Source organism: Giraffa tippelskirchi, chromosome 7, assembly GCF_054371585.1.
Source record: "Giraffa tippelskirchi isolate mGirTip1 chromosome 7, T2T-mGirTip1v1.2.pri, whole genome shotgun sequence".
In the NCBI taxonomy this organism is placed as follows: Eukaryota; Metazoa; Chordata; class Mammalia; order Artiodactyla; family Giraffidae; genus Giraffa; species Giraffa tippelskirchi.
The window spans coordinates 142,524,560-142,541,864 of NC_137281.1; the positions used below are offsets into that span (position 1 = coordinate 142,524,560).

General features: G+C 43.5%; 1 protein-coding gene and 1 long non-coding RNA gene across 4 annotated transcripts in view; one reads left to right on the top strand and one right to left on the bottom strand.

The window, feature by feature from the left end:
* Positions 1-17,305, bottom strand: part of MAP3K9 (mitogen-activated protein kinase kinase kinase 9) — a 78,818-nt gene that overhangs the window by 16,801 nt on the left and 44,712 nt on the right. For all 3 annotated transcript variants that reach the window (XM_081508885.1, XM_081508884.1, XM_081508883.1), the window contains exons 3-5: positions 13,351-13,531; positions 2,891-3,039; positions 1,779-1,954 (exon numbers count right to left, since the gene is read on the bottom strand). In XM_081508885.1, coding sequence (XP_081365011.1) covers positions 1,779-1,954; positions 2,891-3,039; positions 13,351-13,531 — 506 coding nt within the window. The remainder of the gene's footprint in view (positions 1-1,778; positions 1,955-2,890; positions 3,040-13,350; positions 13,532-17,305) is intronic.
* Positions 1-17,305, top strand: part of LOC145513234 (uncharacterized) — a 52,410-nt gene that overhangs the window by 13,640 nt on the left and 21,465 nt on the right. Inside the window, exons 5-6 of the long non-coding RNA XR_014059226.1 lie at positions 2,065-2,211; positions 8,612-8,918. This is a non-coding gene — a long non-coding RNA (uncharacterized LOC145513234). The remainder of the gene's footprint in view (positions 1-2,064; positions 2,212-8,611; positions 8,919-17,305) is intronic.

The window sequence follows — 17,305 nt, forward strand, 5'->3', positions numbered from 1 at the left end:
GGCAGGTGGAGTCTTTACCACTGAGCCACCAGGATAGCCTATAATTCAACTACACTTCAATAAAAAATAAATTTAAAAAACAAACAAAAAAAGGAGTTAGTGATTCAAGAAAGGTCAGGAACTCTGGGGTTCTTCTAGTTGGAATATAATTAGTAATTGAACAGTCTCTTTTAATCATTCAGCTCAATGGTCAGTGCGGATCCTCCCCTCTCCCAGGTAAAGAATTGTCACAAGCTCATTGCATCCCCCTGCAGAATGCTCCTTGCCTTGCCAAACAGTACCCTGGTGGCTCAGTGGTAAAGAATCCACCTGCCAATGCAGGAGACATGAGTTTGATCCCTGATCTGTGAAGACACCCTGAAGAAGAAAACGGCAACCCACTCCAGTATTCTTGACTGGGAAATTTCACAGACAGGAAATTCCACAGACAGAATTAGAGGAGCCTGGTGGGCTACAGTCCATGGGGCCACAGAGTCAGACACGACTAAACAACAAAACCAGGCTTAGGATTGCTACATTGCATCAAAACATTTACATCTTCAGATCAGCTCTGGAAATGATTTTTAAGTTATTTGTTTAGAGAACAATGATGATATTGGAAACAAGATGGTTTTGGTACCAGAAGGCCCTGGTTCAAGATTCTGTCTCCTCACTTACTAGTTGTGTGACTTTAGATAGATACTGATCTTCAGCTCTGAGATGCAAAAGTTAATAACACCTGCCCTACATGCTGTAGCAGGGGCCATAAGACTCCTGGATAAAACGGATGAAAAGGCCTCTTCAGACCTTGCAAGTGAAAGAACTGGGAAGCCATGAAGACAATTTTAGACACTACTATTATATTGCTTTCCGAATTTCCACAGTGGGGAGTGAGAATGGAAAGAAGAAATTAACCAAGTCTACCCATGGACATCCCTCATGCCCCGAGCTGCAGGTCCTGAGGAACAAGCAACATAACTGCTTTGATTTGGCTTAGCTTCCTCCGTGGCAATGGCATTAAAAGGGGCCATTCAGAGAACAGTCACCAAAACAAAAAGGCAGATCTCTAACGGGCTATGAGTCTCTGAACTCCTCAGTTGGTTCAGCCTTTGAGCCCTTTCCATAAAAACATGAAACATGCCAAACAATTTTGAGACTCATGGTATTTTTAGCCCATGTGCTGTTTCTGATCCTGATCCCCAAAGACACTGGCAGGATGTTCTGATAACTGTTCTCAGTGTTCAAGTATCCCTATATCCTGTTAACCCCCTTCGACAAGTCCATTGCAGAACCAAGACACCTTTCTAGAACCTTCTCATGATATGTCCAGCTGCCAGAGTGAGACATCCTGTTGGTACTTGCCCAGTGGTGCTCCTCCTCCAGTTTGGACAATGAAGTAGATACTCTGCAAGGAGAGCTTTGGGCTCATGACTTCCCTTACTTATTCCTGTGCGTGCATGCTTGGTCAGTCGATTCAGTCGTGTCCAACTCTTTGTGACCCTGTGGACTGTAGCCCACCAGGCTCCTCTGTCCATGGGATTGTCCAGGCAAGAACAGTGGAGTGGGTTGCCCTGCCCTCCTCCACTTATTCCTACCACATCCCCAAAAGAGAGAAAAACTCTCTTATCATTTCAGGTCACACTTGAGGCCTGAAGAACGCACCACATAAAGCCAGGAAGGAAAAAGCTGCTTTGATATCACAAACCAAGCAGGAAGGTGGCTGCATCACAGTCTTGCTCAGAGGCCCCAGTGGAGAAGGTCCCCTGAGTCAACGCATGCCTTCTGCTTCTCTTTCTTACCTTTTCTTTGGCCCTGAGTTGGTCAAACATCTCCTGAATCTCGTGTTTCCAGTCATCCTGCAGGCAGTGGAAGGAGTCCTTGGGCATTTCAAAGAAACCAGACTCCTCTATGGTAGTTAGCTGGTCCAGGATACTCGTGAAAGATGGGCGTGAATGGGGATCGGGATTCCAGCAATCTGCATGGAGCACATGAGTCAGGAAGCATGAACGGACAGGGGCAGACAGAAGACTTAGGATGTCATGTGACCTCATCTGACAGAAAACCACCTCTCATTTCTTCTTCCAGAAACAGAGAAACTGGCATTGAGGGAACCCCCAACAGGGCTCAGAAGATAAAGCAAGCTGCCCAGCATCACCATCATCAAGAGTGAAGCTGGAAACACAACGCAGCAACTCTGCACCCACTCTGTTCTACTCATTTAGCAGAAGAAAGGCAAGTCCAAAGAGTTTTTTTGCGTGAAGTACAACTACCACAGTTTATCGAGTTAGTATAATACATAATTCCGGGCGTGACAATGGGTAGGTACACCTTGGGCCTCGATTTCCCATAAATAAATGAGCTATACCCTTCCCCTCTTCGATGTGCTGATGAGATGAAAAGCACAGGCATGGGACCCAGAAAAAGTGAATTCTATCTACTTGCAGCTCAGTCCCTAACTAATGGAGTGGCCACCTATCCATTTAACCTCTCTCAGATTAGGATTTCTCACTGATAAAAATCATAGGGCCTAACTAGATGACTTAGAATTCCTCTCTTCTTAGATCTTCTTCGTTTCTACACGTAAGACACTCAGAGGTCTTGAAATAAAAGCTACTATTCTTTCTTACTTTGCATTAACTGATAAACCAAAGCACTGGATAGCAGCCTTTAGTTTCTAAGTTAAGTTGTATAGTCACTAGATGGACAGAAGGGACGTGGGTGATACCAGTGTAGCAGGGTGCTGATATCATCTTGAGCTAACTCTTGTAACCATCCTTAGGATTCCTCCTTGAGTGACTCCTATTTCACCTCCTCTTCCAGTTACTGGTCATGCAGAACTGGCCACAGTCTATTCAGCGCTGACAGAAAGGTAAAACAGCCTCCAGTTTTGTTCCAGCTAGGGGTCACTCACCTTCCATGAGTTTGGCAAAAGGTTCCGGGCACGTAGAAGGAATGGGAAGGGCCAGCTTGTTCATGGCCACTCCATAAGCGACTGCTAAGCCATCAATTCCCCGGAAGGGCACCTCACCAGTCAGGAGCTCCCAAAGCAGTACCCCATAGCTAGGGAGAGGAAGAAGACAGAAGTCACACAATGAACCACAGCTGTAATTTCATCGAAATAGCTCATGAGGCTTTGACGAGTATCCCACATCTTCTCCAACATGTAGGGAGACTAACAGCACAGACATACTGCCATAATATAAAAGGGAGGCCATAAGCCCTACTGGCTATAAGCAAAAACTCTTGAGTCAAGCACACTTGGTTTTAAAGTCTTATTCTTCAAATTCCTCATCTGTGAAGTGTGAATAACATGAACAGTTTGACAAGGCTATCATGAAATGAATGTTCTATTGTTTAAATCACTGCTTAAGCGCCACAGCTCTTCTGTGGTTGCTATTGTGAATGTAATAAACTGGATGAAGAGGAAGGCTCCCAGGAATATATTTTTTTCTGCTTTAAGAAAACTTCAGCGTTTGTCACAGATATATTATTTTCTTTTAAATTTTATTTAAGTATAGTTGATTAACAATATTGTGTTTAATTTCTACTGTACAACAAAGTGATTCAGTTCAGTTCAGTCGCTCAGTCGTGTCCAACTCTTTGTGACTCCATGGACTGCAGCACAGCAGGCCTCCCTGTCCATCACCAACTCTCAGAGCTTACTCAAACTCATGTCCATTGAGTCAGTGATGCCATCCAACCATCTCATCCTCTGTCATCCCCTTCTCCTGCCCTCAATCTTTCCCAGCATTAGGGTCTTTTCAAATGAGTCAGCTCTTCGCATCAGGTGGCCAAAGTATTGGAGTTTCAGCTTTAACATCAGTCCTTCCAATGAACACCCAGGACTGATCTCCTTTAGGATGGACTGGTTGGATCTCCTTGCAGTCCAAGGGACTCTCAAGAGTCTTCTCCAACACCACAGTTCAAAAGCATCAATTCTTTGGCGCTCAGCTTTATAGTCCAACTCTCACATCCATACATGACTACTGGAAAAACCATAGCTTTGATTAGACAGACTTCAGTTGGCAAAGTATTTGCTTTTTAATAATACACACACACACACACACACACACACGTATACTTTTTCATATTTGTTTCCATTATGGTTTATCACAGGATATTGAATATAGTTTCCTGTGCTATACAGTGTGTGTATGTGCTCAGTTGCTAAGTCATGTCCAGCTTGACCCCATGGACTGCAGCCCACCCGGCTCCTCTGTCCATGGGATTTTCCAGGCAAGAATACTGGAGTGGGTTGCCATTTCCTCTCCCGGGTATCTTTCTAACCCAGGGATTGCACCCATGTCTCTTGCACTGTCAGGCAGATAATATAATACTGAGCCACTTGGAAAGCCCATGCTATACAGTAGGACCTTGTTGTTTATCCATCCTGTATACGATGGTTTGCAATGCTAATCCAAAACTCCCCTCCCCTTTGGCAACTACAAATCTGTTTTCTACATCTGTGAGTCTGTTTTTATTTCACAGATATGTTCATTTGTGTCATATTTTAGATTCCACATATAAGTGACATATATAGTATTTGTCTTTCTCTTTCTGACTTACTTCACTTAGTATGATAATCTCTAGGTCCATCCATGTTGCTGCAAATGGCACTATTTCATTCTTTTTAATGGCGGGGTAATAGTCCATTGAATATATATACCACACACATCTTCTTACACCAATTATCTCTTGATGGGCCTGTGGGTTGTTTCCATGGCTACTGTAAACAGTGCTGCTTTGAACATAAGGGTGCATGTATCTTTTTCAAGTTACAGTTTTGTCTGGGTATATGCCCAGAAGTGGGACTGCTGGATTATATGGCAACAGATACATTGTTTGTTTAGCTTTAAAAAGGAGAGAGATGACCACCCGAAACAGATTTTTCTCCTGGGAAAGATTTCTTTCGGTGCCCATTTGGCTGAATAGATTCTTGCCCGTGACCAGCATGAGTGCATCCATAACAGTGAACTCTCTCTAATTCAAAGGGGCAAGTTTCACAAGGGTGGACTGCAATGGTGGAGTGGGGCAGGCTTCAAGTTCCCTCCCTACCTTTTAAGTCCACATGAAGAATTTCTTTTCATTTGTCCTTGGACTTGGAGAACTGGGAGTACAGAGTTTAGTGGAATAATTATCCTATGAATTCACAATCACAACCAGGCAAACTCATGTAGTGTTTAATCCTTCCAGGAATAACTCAGGAATAGAAACCATAAGGCCATGAGCAGTTGGGAGAGGGGCTTTCCTTATGTTTTCAACACAAACCTCAATTTTTTGGTAATACTCATCTGTAGTCTATAACCAACAAGAAGACATACTAATTTTAAAAAGAATAATAAACCCAGTAACTATTTGATCATGGTACCTTGTATGTACAGCATACTAAGACATTTACAAGTGTCGTCTTGAATCCCTACAACAAACCTGCAAGATAAATATTATCATTTTTCAGATGAGGAAAGTTAAGTTTTAGATAGGGTTAGCCACATCTATTAAGGGCATATATAGAGTAAGTCATAGTGGACCTGGACCAGTTCTCAATTCTTTCTCCCTAGAATGCCCTTCTACCATTTCTCTGCTTGGTAAACTCTGCTAATTATCTTTCAAGATCTGATTCAAATGCACCACCATTTATTCATTCATTTTAAACATCTACTATGCATCAAACTCAATGCCAAGCACTGGGATATAGGATAAAAATACACAGATCTTATCCACAAAGAAATCAGAGAGAGGAACAGATAAAAACACTACTTAGAATACAGAGAGAGAAGTCACAACAGAGGTACTATGAGGACACAAAGGAAGGTCACCTCTATCAGCCCAGGACAGAGGTAGGAGGCAGCTAGACCCTGAGCAAAACTCTGCTAAGGGAAGGAGAGAGGCCAGGGATCAGCATAAAAAAAGGTGTGGACTTGCCTTCAGAGGACTCCAAGTGGCCTGGTATGGCTCTAAAAGAAAGCAACATGCCCACCTCTGTGCCAGGGCATCCCAGGGGTCTCTACAGAGGGACCCTCAGAGTGGACTGGCCAGTCTCCCTGGACAATGGCTTTCTCCCCGTGAGCCCTCCAGATACTATAATTTTCTTCATGTATTTTGACAGGGGGAAAAGACATAGCCTAGTAGACTGGTAGTTACAGGTCTTGTCTTGTCCTGACAAGAAGTTGGATTTTAGTCTGAGACTGATGGGAACAATTGGACACTTCAGGAAGCCTTCTCTGACACCCCGACATGTTGCTCAGTCCTTTAGTTGTTTGTTTAGCAGCCTGTGGTCTCCTAAAGGGCAGGGACAACCGGTTTGTAACCTTTGCATTCTCAGAGCCTTGCCCAGGCTCTGGTACGCCTACAACCTCACATAGTGATGAGTGGATGTAAGAGTACGGGCACAGCCAGACTGTCCTGCAGGCTGCACCAGGGGCCACAGAGTAAGCCCCAAATATCATCAGGAACTGCACCAGGGCACTTCCTGCCAAACCTCTCAGGTGACTTATCCAGACAGCAGCCACACTGGGCAGCACCCATCAAGGGACCTCTACTAGTTCTCAGCATTGCTACCTAGATTCCATGCTAGAGTCACTCCCATGTACAGCTGTGTGTTCCTGGCACTACTGTCTACTTCTACTCTGAGGAAGAAAAGCCAACGTTCCCCAAACCCCTTTCTTCCACCTAGGCAAAGACAATCAATGTCCAAACCCTAATGACCTGGAAAAACAGAGTGTTTTCAAAGATCCAAATTTATCCTGTCTGTGTCCTCGAGTCCCGCCTGCGATGGTTTTTACACTGAGTTCTACTCCAGGGTGATGTCTCAGGCCACCTGGAAGCGGGAGGAGCCAGGGACCCTCCTCTCCAGCTTCCACAAGGGCAGCTCTGCTCTCGCCTGGCTTGGTCCTTTGTTCACCGGCATTCCACTCCATCTGAAGGGCTCTACAACAAGGAAAAGTGGAGAAGTGCTGCTCAAGAAAGACTTAGACAGACTTGAGTCAAATGCCTGCTTTACCACTTACAGCCGTGTGACCTTGAGAAAGCAAGTTCACCTCTCCAAACCTGTTTCCTCAACCGTGTAACAGAGCCGGCAATCCCAACACCTCACAGAAGAGTTGCAAGGAACAAATAACAATAACTACCCTGCGTCCCAAAACTGCCACCTATTGCTGGAAAACGCTGCGTGCTTCCCCATGGGAAGGGCCTGAAATGAGAAAGCGTCTGGAGGGGCACTAGTATTCAAGGAAGGAGCCCTTCTGGGGATGACTTAACCAAAGTGTTCCTTTGCCAATGTTCCTCTGTATTTTTATAGCAGAAGGTGGGTGATTTAAATGAAGGTTTGGTGTCCTTTTGGCAGGAATAGAGTCCAAATAGGGGACTGGAGAAACACCCATTAAGTGGATCTGAACCCCGAGGGAGAGGTAGACATGATTTACCTTGGGTGTAGCCTATTTTCTTGCCCTCCCAGGATTAAGAGAAGGTCAAGAAGTCTGTTCAAGACCATTTACAAGTGGCCTCCCGGTACCAGGTCAGCTAGAACTCTGCTTCAGCATCCCTTCCTCTGAGAGAACTGCCAGCTCCCAAAGGGCTGCCAGTAATTTCCCAAGAGTCCCCAGAGCCCAACCCCAAACCCTCGGGAATGTACCCTGTGTCAATCATTAACCACCTTCAGAGGTGCAGTAATCCTTTCCACTGTTTGGTAATGCTGGATGTGGGGGAGGGGTGTTTTTTCAAAGTGAAGGAAAGGCTTAAAGTCAACAGCAACCCCTCCTAACCAAAGGTGCAGCAATTCTACACCTGTGCTGGGCCGGGGCTGTTTTTCTTATTAACCTGCACGGACTTTAAGACTGTCAGCTCAGGGGTCCACTCTCTAACAGGAGACGGTGTCCCTCGAGTGGGCTCCTGCGCTTGGTCATCAGCTGGGACCCCACGTTGCAGGAACCACACTGACCATTTAATAATCGTGGCAAAGACAACTGAACTACCATACGTGAATGCACTTTGCAAACTGTGAGGAAGCATACAATCACTCTTCTTATTGTTAACCAGACCCTCATTCAAAATTGACAACATATTTTCTAATTTATTTACAAATACACATGTTAATATATTTATTGACATAATACATACTTATTAACATGGCAATATGGGGACTTCCCTAGTGGTCCAGTGGCTAAGGCTCTGTGCTCCCAATGCAGGCGACCCGGGTTCAATCCCTGGCTGGGGAACTAGATCCCGCATGCTGCAACTAAAGATTCCATATAGATCCCACATGCCCCAAACCAAAGATCCCGTGTGTGACAACTAAGACCTGGCACAGCCAAATAAATATTAGAAAAAACCAAAGAGCAAGAATCATAAAAAATACACAAAACCATTTTTTTAAAAAAGCTTGAGCACTCATGTAAAAAAGAATAAATACAAAAAAAAAAATGGCAATATGTTCATTCTGCATTACATTCAAAAAGTTAGCTTACAAAACAGAAGTGATCCCATTTTAAGGGATGGGTGGGTGATCATGGGAACAGGAATAAACACACCAAAATGTCATCATAGATTATCTTTAGAAGTACACTGTGGGTGATTTTCTTCTTTCCTTTCTTTTTCTCTTTTGTTTATCCATATTTTCTAATTTTTTTTTCTGCAGTGAACATGTTTTCCTTCTGTCATTTAAAAAACTTTAAATGACACCTCATCCTACACACCACAGGCAAGGAGTCACCATGGGACGATGACCTCTGACTGTCACCACTGCCCTCCCTGCACAGCACAACCAAAGGGAAGAATGTCTTCTTGAGGAAGCCTGGGCCATGCTCATCCTACCCCCCATCACAGCATGGAAGAGGTCCAGAGAACTATCCTTGAAGAACAGTGAGACACACTCTGCTGGCCCTGAGCACCTGGCAACTGCAGAGGCCCAAGGCCCTGGATGAGTTCAGCAGAGTGAAGGCAAGGTAGGGGAGCTCAAGGGAAGGTGGTTGGACAAAGGCTCAGCCCAGTACCTGACCCTGAAACCATGCCATTATCTTCCGCACTCAAGGCCCATAAGGCAGAAATGAGATAGGAATAAAATGATACCTGGAGGATATCAAGCTTGTTTTGCAGAAAACCAGGGAAACCACAGATACAGAAAACAACCTGCTGACAGCCTCCTTCAAGGCACACTGAGGGACTAGGACAACCAATAGTGAACTTAGATAATGAACTTCACACACCACAGGCTGAAAATCCACCTCACGTAATGTAGAGAAGCCCCCTGAATTTGCACATGCTACCCATGAAGAGGCATGAAGAGCAGTCGAGACTGTGCAGAGAACTCCAGAAACTGACATATCACTTTCCACCAATCATTTCCCAGCCCCTTCCCCTCTATTCCCTACTTCCACATAAATATCCCACTCAACAGCCAAATGATTTGTTGTTGTTCAGTCACTAAGTCATGTCTAACTCTTTGTGACCCCATGGACTGCAGCACACCAGGCTTCCCTGTCCTTCACCATCTCCTGGAGTTTGCTCAGATTCATGTCCATTGAGTTGGAGATGCCATCCAACCATCACATCTTCTGTTGTCCCCTTCTCCTGTCCTCAATCTTTCCTAGCATCAGGGTCTTTTCCAATGACTTGCCTCTTCACATCAGGTGGCCAAAGTATTGGATCAATTGATTAGGGAGACAGATCTGAGTACCGCTTCCTGCTTGGCTGCCCTGCAATAAATCCTTTTTCTCTCTGCAAGAGTCTTGGTTGGTGTTAGGTCTTTCCATTATGCAGCAGGAAGCAAGCATACTTGCTTGGTCATAACACAGAGTAAGTAATTTTTTAACAAACATTTCTTGAAGGAGTAATGCACTACAAGTCAGTTTGGGAACCACCTTTGTCCTGAGTTCCTAGACATGCTTTGGCCCTCTTGGGACATCCTGCTAGGTCTCAGGCATGATGGGCCATGGGCCAATCCCCCTGGAAGAGGGTGCCCAAAGGGCAGGATTAAGAGTACACAGATGGCGAAGTGGCTACAAGCACAGATTTTTAAGAGACACATATCTAGTTCAAATCACAGCTTTACCTCTACCACCTGAGTGAACCTAGGCAACTAACTGCAATCATCTAAGCCTCAGTTACCTCATCTGTAAAATGGAAATAATAATACCTACTTTTGGAGTCATCTCCAAATTAAAGACAAGCTGCTTGTCAAGGATAAGCTCTCTTTCCCCTTTTCTGTGGGATATAAATACAATACTTCTGGAGAAGTAACTGTCACTCAGATATAACGGTTCAGATATGAACAACATGCTGAGGGATCCTGAAAGAATCTGAGTTCCTAAATGATCTCAAGGTGCACAGCTGTTCCACCAGTTTGGACAGGCTGGACTACTCCTTGGAAAAGAAATACATTTCTTTCATTGGTAGGTCTCTTTGTAATAGCAGCTTAGCTTAATACATCAACTAATCTAATTAACCTACAGTCAAGCAATGAAAGTATTAAGTTGAAGCGTATGAAATTGCTGTTTTTGTAGGTCAAAAACAGTTGAATATCAGGGTATAGCTCAACCTAATGAGATCTGGTCAAATATTTTAAGGAAAGGAAAACTCTTTTCTTCACAATAGCTACTTAACCCTGTAATTAATGTGCAGGGAAATAAGATTCTATATTCAGAAGCTATAAAGCATCACTGAAAGAAATTAAAGAAGGTCTAAATAAATAGAAAGATATCCCGTGTTCATGGATTGGAAGACTTAGTATTACTTAGATGGCAATACTCCCCAAGGTAGTCTAAAGATTTAACACAATCCCTACAAAATTCTAGCTGCCTACTTTTCAGAAATGGACAAAAAGATCCTAAAATTCATGCAGAAATTGAAGAGATCCAAATAGCCAAAATAATCTTGAAAAAGAAGAAAGTAGGAAGACTTACACTTCCTAATTTCAGAACTTACTAAAAAGCTACAGTACTTAAAAAACAGGTGGCACTGGCATAATGGTAGACACATAGATCAATGGAGTAGAAATGAGAGTCCAGAAATAAACTCTTACATTTTGGTGAACTGCTTTTTGACACGGATGTCAAGACAATTCAATAAGGAAAAAAACAGTCCTGTCAACAAGTGGTGCTGGGACAACTAGATAGCCACAAGAAAAATAATGAAATTATACCCCCACCTCATACCACATACAGGAATTAAGTCAAAATGGAACAGAGACCTATGCATAAGAGGTAAAATTATAAAACTCTTAGAAGAAAACAAAGGTATAAAACTTCATGACTTGGTTTCTTGGATAGGACACCAAAAAGCACAACCAATCAAAAAAAAGCTGATAAACTGAACACCAAAATTAAAAAATGCTTGTGTTTCAAAGGATAACATCAAGAAAGTGAAAAGAAAATGCAGAGAATGGGAGAAAATATTTGCAAATCACATACCTGATAAGGTTCTTGTATGTAGAATACATAAAGAACTCTTTCAACATAAAAATGTAAGGACATATAACTCAATTTTAAAACTGGTAAAGGATTTGAACACATTTATTCAGAGAAGATATACAAATGACCAATAAGCACATGAAAAGATGCTCAAGATCATTAGTTATTAGGGAAATACAAATTAAAACCACAATGAGATACCACTTTACATCCACTAAAATGGCTACAATAAAAAATAACCAGTGTTGAGATGATATGGAGAAATTGGAACACTTGTGTGTTGCTAACGGTAAGCCATGGTAAAAAAAAAATTGTTTGGCAGTTCCCCCCAAAATTAAATAAATAATTACCATATGACTCAGAAAATTTCACTCTTAGGTATATACCCAAGAGAACTGAAAACATATGTTCACACAAAAACTTATACACAAATGTCTGTAGCAGCATTATTTACATTAGACAAAAAGTGAAACAACCCGAAAGTCCAACTAATGAATGAATAAACAAATTGTGGTATATCCATACAATGGGATATTATTCAACTATTAAAAAAATGAAGTTCTGACACATGCTACAACACATATGAATCTTGAAAACATGCAAATGAAGGAAACCAGACACAGAAGACCACATACCATGTGATTCCATTTATACAAAATGTCCAAAATAGGCAAATCTATCCAGACAGAAAGTGAATTAGTGGTTTCCAGGGAGTAAGGGTAGAGATAGGAGATATTGGGGAATGACTGCTAATAGGTATTGAGGGCTTTTTTGAGTGATTAAAAAATATTCTGCTTGTCATCGGTTGAATGGTAGCCCTGAAAAGGTACATCCAAGTCCTAATATCCAGAATCCTTATTTGGAACAGAATCTGCCCCAGAGTCTCTGGAGAGAGTATGATTTAACTGACACCAATTTCAGACTTCTGGCCTCTGGACTAAAAATTTCTATTGTTTTAGGCAACCAGGTTTGTGGTAATTTGTTAAAGCAGCTTTAGGAAACTAGTAACAATGATGATTAGTGTAAAACAATGTAAATTCACAAAAAAAAACCATTGACTTAAATATATTTTAAAAGGTACACCTTATGGTATGTGAATAATATCTCAATAAAGCTGTTATTTAAAATACACACACATATACAAGCTCACTTTACAACACAGTGAGAAGCAACAACTTCATAGACAGAATATAATGATGATTGATAAGTCCTTTAAAGGACGTATAAAGATGATCTAAAGTCTTTTCTTTTGTACACCAAGGTGATGCTACTGTCTCACAGCCACATGGATGCTTAGACTCTATAGATGCTCATCCTCCCATTAGTGGGAACAAGATTTTTAGATCCATGTCCTTGAGACCTTTTGGGTTGACATTAACTAGAAGGATGGTTGGTATAATCTTTAACTCTGCAGTTCTGGGTGCATGCCTGAGACCCATCTTCCCATTTCTTTATCAATGCTCAACAGACAAGACAGATCCTTAACTAAAAGCTTAACTGGATAACTGGAAAGGATAATTTCCAGCCCACCCAGAAAAAAGAGACAGCACAAACAATACTCAACAGCTGAAGAGCTTACAGTGAGAACAAGTTCATCAGTAACAGCCACTGATGCTAAAGAAGCCAGGGTGACTGTGGGGAAGGTCTCCAGGAGTGACTGGGTCCCCCACCAGCCTGTAGGTCAGTACACACTGCCCCTAGAATCTTCTGGTCTTTCTTAGGGGTCAGTCACCAACACAAAGGAGCCTACATAGAACTGGTACCAGCCACAGCACTGGAGGGACTTCTGGTTGATGAGGCATTAGAAATTGTCATTCAGCAGTGTGGACTTTAGTATAAATTGCTCTGAAGAGGTCACCCAGACCTTCTTAGGGGTGCCTGGGATTCTATACCAATTCTCCAAGTTCTGAGGCATCTGTGCAGTGAAAATACATCTGGGGAATGCTGACTGTTCACCTCTGGACCTTACCTCCACACGTCGCTGCCTTTGGAAAACATGGAGGCACGAATGACTTCAGGGGCCATCCAGGCATACGTCCCGGCTGCGCTCATCTTGGTGGTTCGGTGCCATTCCCGAGCCAGGCCGAAATCAGTGATCTTCAGAACCTTGTTGCTCAGGTCTCCGTTCTCCACCTTCTGGAGGATCAGTACTGGACAAGGAAAGGAATGCAGAAGAAACCAGAGAGTCTGCATTAATCACAGGAAACCACTCAATACAGAGCCTTCCTGCCAACCTCTGGGCCTCTCCTGCAGGCTCCATCGTGTGGCTACCATGGGTGGATGGTGGAGCCACCATCCTTAAACACCTAGGAGGTACTCATTCTGGTGCCAGGTATATTGCAGGCATGATCTTCAACCCTCACAACAACCTTATGAGGTAGATACTATTGCCATGGCTGCTCTAAAGACGAGGAAACTGCAGTGCCGCTAAATAAATTTTCCAAGGTCACTCAACTAATAAGCCAGGACTGAAACCCCGGCAGCCTGACTCAAGAGCCTTCTCTGTTACCATGACACCGTAGGGCCCCCTCACACCCCACGACAGATAAGCAGGGGATCACAGCCGACTCTCCTGGGGAGAAGCTCCCCGGGCTTCCCGTCTCTTCCAGGGCACTCCTGGGCTTTCACCACTCTCAAACCACCAGGAGTGGAGGTGCCTATTGGACTTCTAAGGTTTTCAGACAGTGTCTGAACAGTTTCCATGAGCCTCTGCAAGTGATTTTATTTAAAATCTTATGAAAGCATATCTTTTGGGCAGAGATTTTCCCCTTAATTTGAGCTCCTGGGACGTAAGGAAGCCGAGCCCCCATTTCCACAGCTGGGACATTTCCAAGGGCCCCTGGTTTAGCACCACTCTGAGGCCCAGATGCTGAACCACCTGGAGTTCAGAGCTCTGTGCACAGGATTTCAGAGAAGGAGGGAAAATTCTCTCTGCCATTCAAGTCTAAATGGGAAGAGCAAGAGAAGGGGGTGGGTTTTAGGACAAGAGCTGAAGGCAGTCCCTCAAGTCATTTAATTGTACTTTTCTTTTCCTGCCCCCTAAACCACGCCCGGCACACACCCACTAAACTGTTACACAATGAAAGGATGTGGGTCAAAGTTTTCTATGTCCTGTGTGCTTCCCAGAAAATCAGCAATAAAGAGAGATTGTTGTTTAATTGCCAAATCTTGTCCAACTCTCTGCGACCCCATGGACTGTAGCCCACCAGGTTCGTCTGTCCATGTAATTTTCCAGGCAAGAATACTGGAGTGAGTTGTCATTTTTTTTTTCTCCAGGGGATCTTCCTGACCCAGGGATCGAACCCACGTCTCCCACTTGGCAGGTGCATTCTTTACCACTGAGTCACCAGGGAAGCCCCAAAAAGGGATGCCAAGCAGCTATAGGGCTAGAAGCACAAAAGAAAACACCGCCAGCCGCTCCCTGGATCTAATGGACTAAGTTTCCTTCCTCCACACCCTCTCTCCTGCTCCCCTGACCCCTGACACACCTCCGTCCCACTCCAAGCTTCCAGCATTCTGAATGGGTGCAAGCCTTGAAATGCTTGGGAGATTAAAACAAACAACATTCTACATCTCATCTAATCACAAAAATCTTCCCAGATTCTTCTGTGCCTCTCTCCCCTTTTCTGCGGGTAGAGAGATAACAGACTAATAAGCACTCAGACTGCTGGGGAAGCAGCACCACAGAAGCCACCATGCCCTCCGCAGTGGCGGTAACTAACTGGTCGCTGAGCATTTCTCTGAGCCACCTGTAAACTGAAGACTCTGGGAGAGCCCTTCCCCTTACAGATCCAATGGGGTGACAGGATTGGACAGGTGGCTGGGACGGGGTGCAGTGGGAGGAAGGCTATGGTTTCACAATGCTTCATGAGTCCAGCTGAGCTTTCTCAGAGCCTATGCTGGAACGGGAAGGCAGAGAAGTTTAGATGCTATGACAGGAGACTGACTTTTAGAAACGGGAGGGCCTACTGAAGATGATTTTCTAAATATGTTAGTCTCTGGGTGGCTTAAGAGGGATAGCTGAAAGATGCAAACAGACAAGAGGCAGCCCAGGGCAGTTTGTGTAAACTGGAATGCCTTTAGACAGTGCCGTCCAGCCCAGTTCCACCTAATCTCCATGACTCCCTGCTGCCTTTCACCCAGATATCCTCAAACATCTGTTCGAACAGGTTGGGCCCCTGAAGGCATGGAAGTTAGTAATCTCTGGCCTAGGGGTCCTGCCCACAGCAAAGGAGAGAGGTTATAATCCTGGCAGTCAGTAATTCTAGCAGATGGCTGCAGTCAATGGTTCTCAAGAATAGTGTCCTGAAATACTGGTATCTACCAAATATGTATTACTATTAACAATCAGAGCAACGAAGTTTGTGAAAGCCGTTTTTTGGTAGGTTTTCAAATCTGAGATGAAACCCACATAACAGAAAATTAACCAGCAGCATTTAGTACATTTGCAATGCTATACAACCACCACCTCTGTCTAGTACCAAAATATTTTCATCACCCCCAAAAGGAAACCCCATATTCCTTAAACAGCTATTATATGCAGAGTACATCATGTGAAATGCCAGGCTGGATGAAGCACAAGCTGGAATCAAGATTGCCGGGAGAAATATCAAGAACCTCAGATATGCAGATGTTACCACTCTAATGGCAGAAAGCAAAGAGGCACTAAAGAGCCTCTTGATGAGGGTGAAAGAGGAGAGTGAAAAAGCTGGCTTGAAACTCAACATTCAAAAAACTAAGATCACGGCATCTGGTCCCATTACTTCATGGCAAATAGATGGAGAAAAAGTGGAAACAGTGACAGACTTTATTTTCTTGAGCTCCAAAATCACTGCAGACTGTGACTGTAGCTGTGAAATTAAAAGATACTTGCTCCTTGAAAGAAAAGATATGACAAACCTAGACAGTGTATTAAAAAGTGACATCACTTTGCCAACAAAGTCCATATGGTCCGAGCTATGGTTTTTCCGGTAGTCATGTATGGATGTGAAGAGTTGGATCATAAAGAAGGCTGAGTGCTGAAGAAGTGATGCTTTTGAACTGTGGTGCAGAAGAAGACTCTTGAGAGTCCCTTGGACAGCAAGAAGATCAAACTAGTCAATCTTAAAGGAAATCAACCCTGAATATTCATTGGAAGGACTGATGCTGAAGCTGAAGCTCCAATACTTTGGCCACCTGATGCGAAGAGCCAACTCACTGGAAAAGACCCAGAGGCTGGGAAAGATTGAGGGCAGGAGAAAGGGGCAGCAGAGGATGAGATGATTGGATGGCATCACTGACTTAATGGTCATGAGTTTGCGCAAACTCCGGGAGATAGTGAAGGACAGGGAAGCCTGGTGTGCTGCAGTCCATGAGGTCAAAAAAAGTTGGACGCAACTTAGTGACTGAACATTATCATCACACATTATCCCCGTTCTCCCCTATTTCAAGCTTCTGGCAACCACCAACTGGCTTTCTAATGTTTCCAAGGTTCATCCACATTGTAGCTCACACCAGCACTTTATTCCTTTTTTGTGACTGAATAGTATTCCATCATATGTATATATCACAATTTGTTTCCCCTTTTGTCCACTGATTGACATTTGGGCTGTTTCCATCTATTGATTATTGTTAATCTGCTGCTATAAACATGTGTGCACATATACTTGTTTGAGTCCCTGTTTTCAATTCTTTGGGGAGTATACCTAGGAGTGGAATTATTAGGATATATGGTAATTCTTTGTTGGACTTTCTGAGGAAGCACCAAATTATTTTCCACAGCAGGCTGAACCATTCCCATTAGCAATGTATGAGGGTTCCAGTTTCTCTGCATCCTCACATTATCTGCTATTTTCCTTTTTTTTTTAATTTTTCTTTTTGTCATTGTCATCCTACTAGAGGTAAAGTGGTATCTCGCTGTGGTTTTGATTTGCATTTCCCTAATG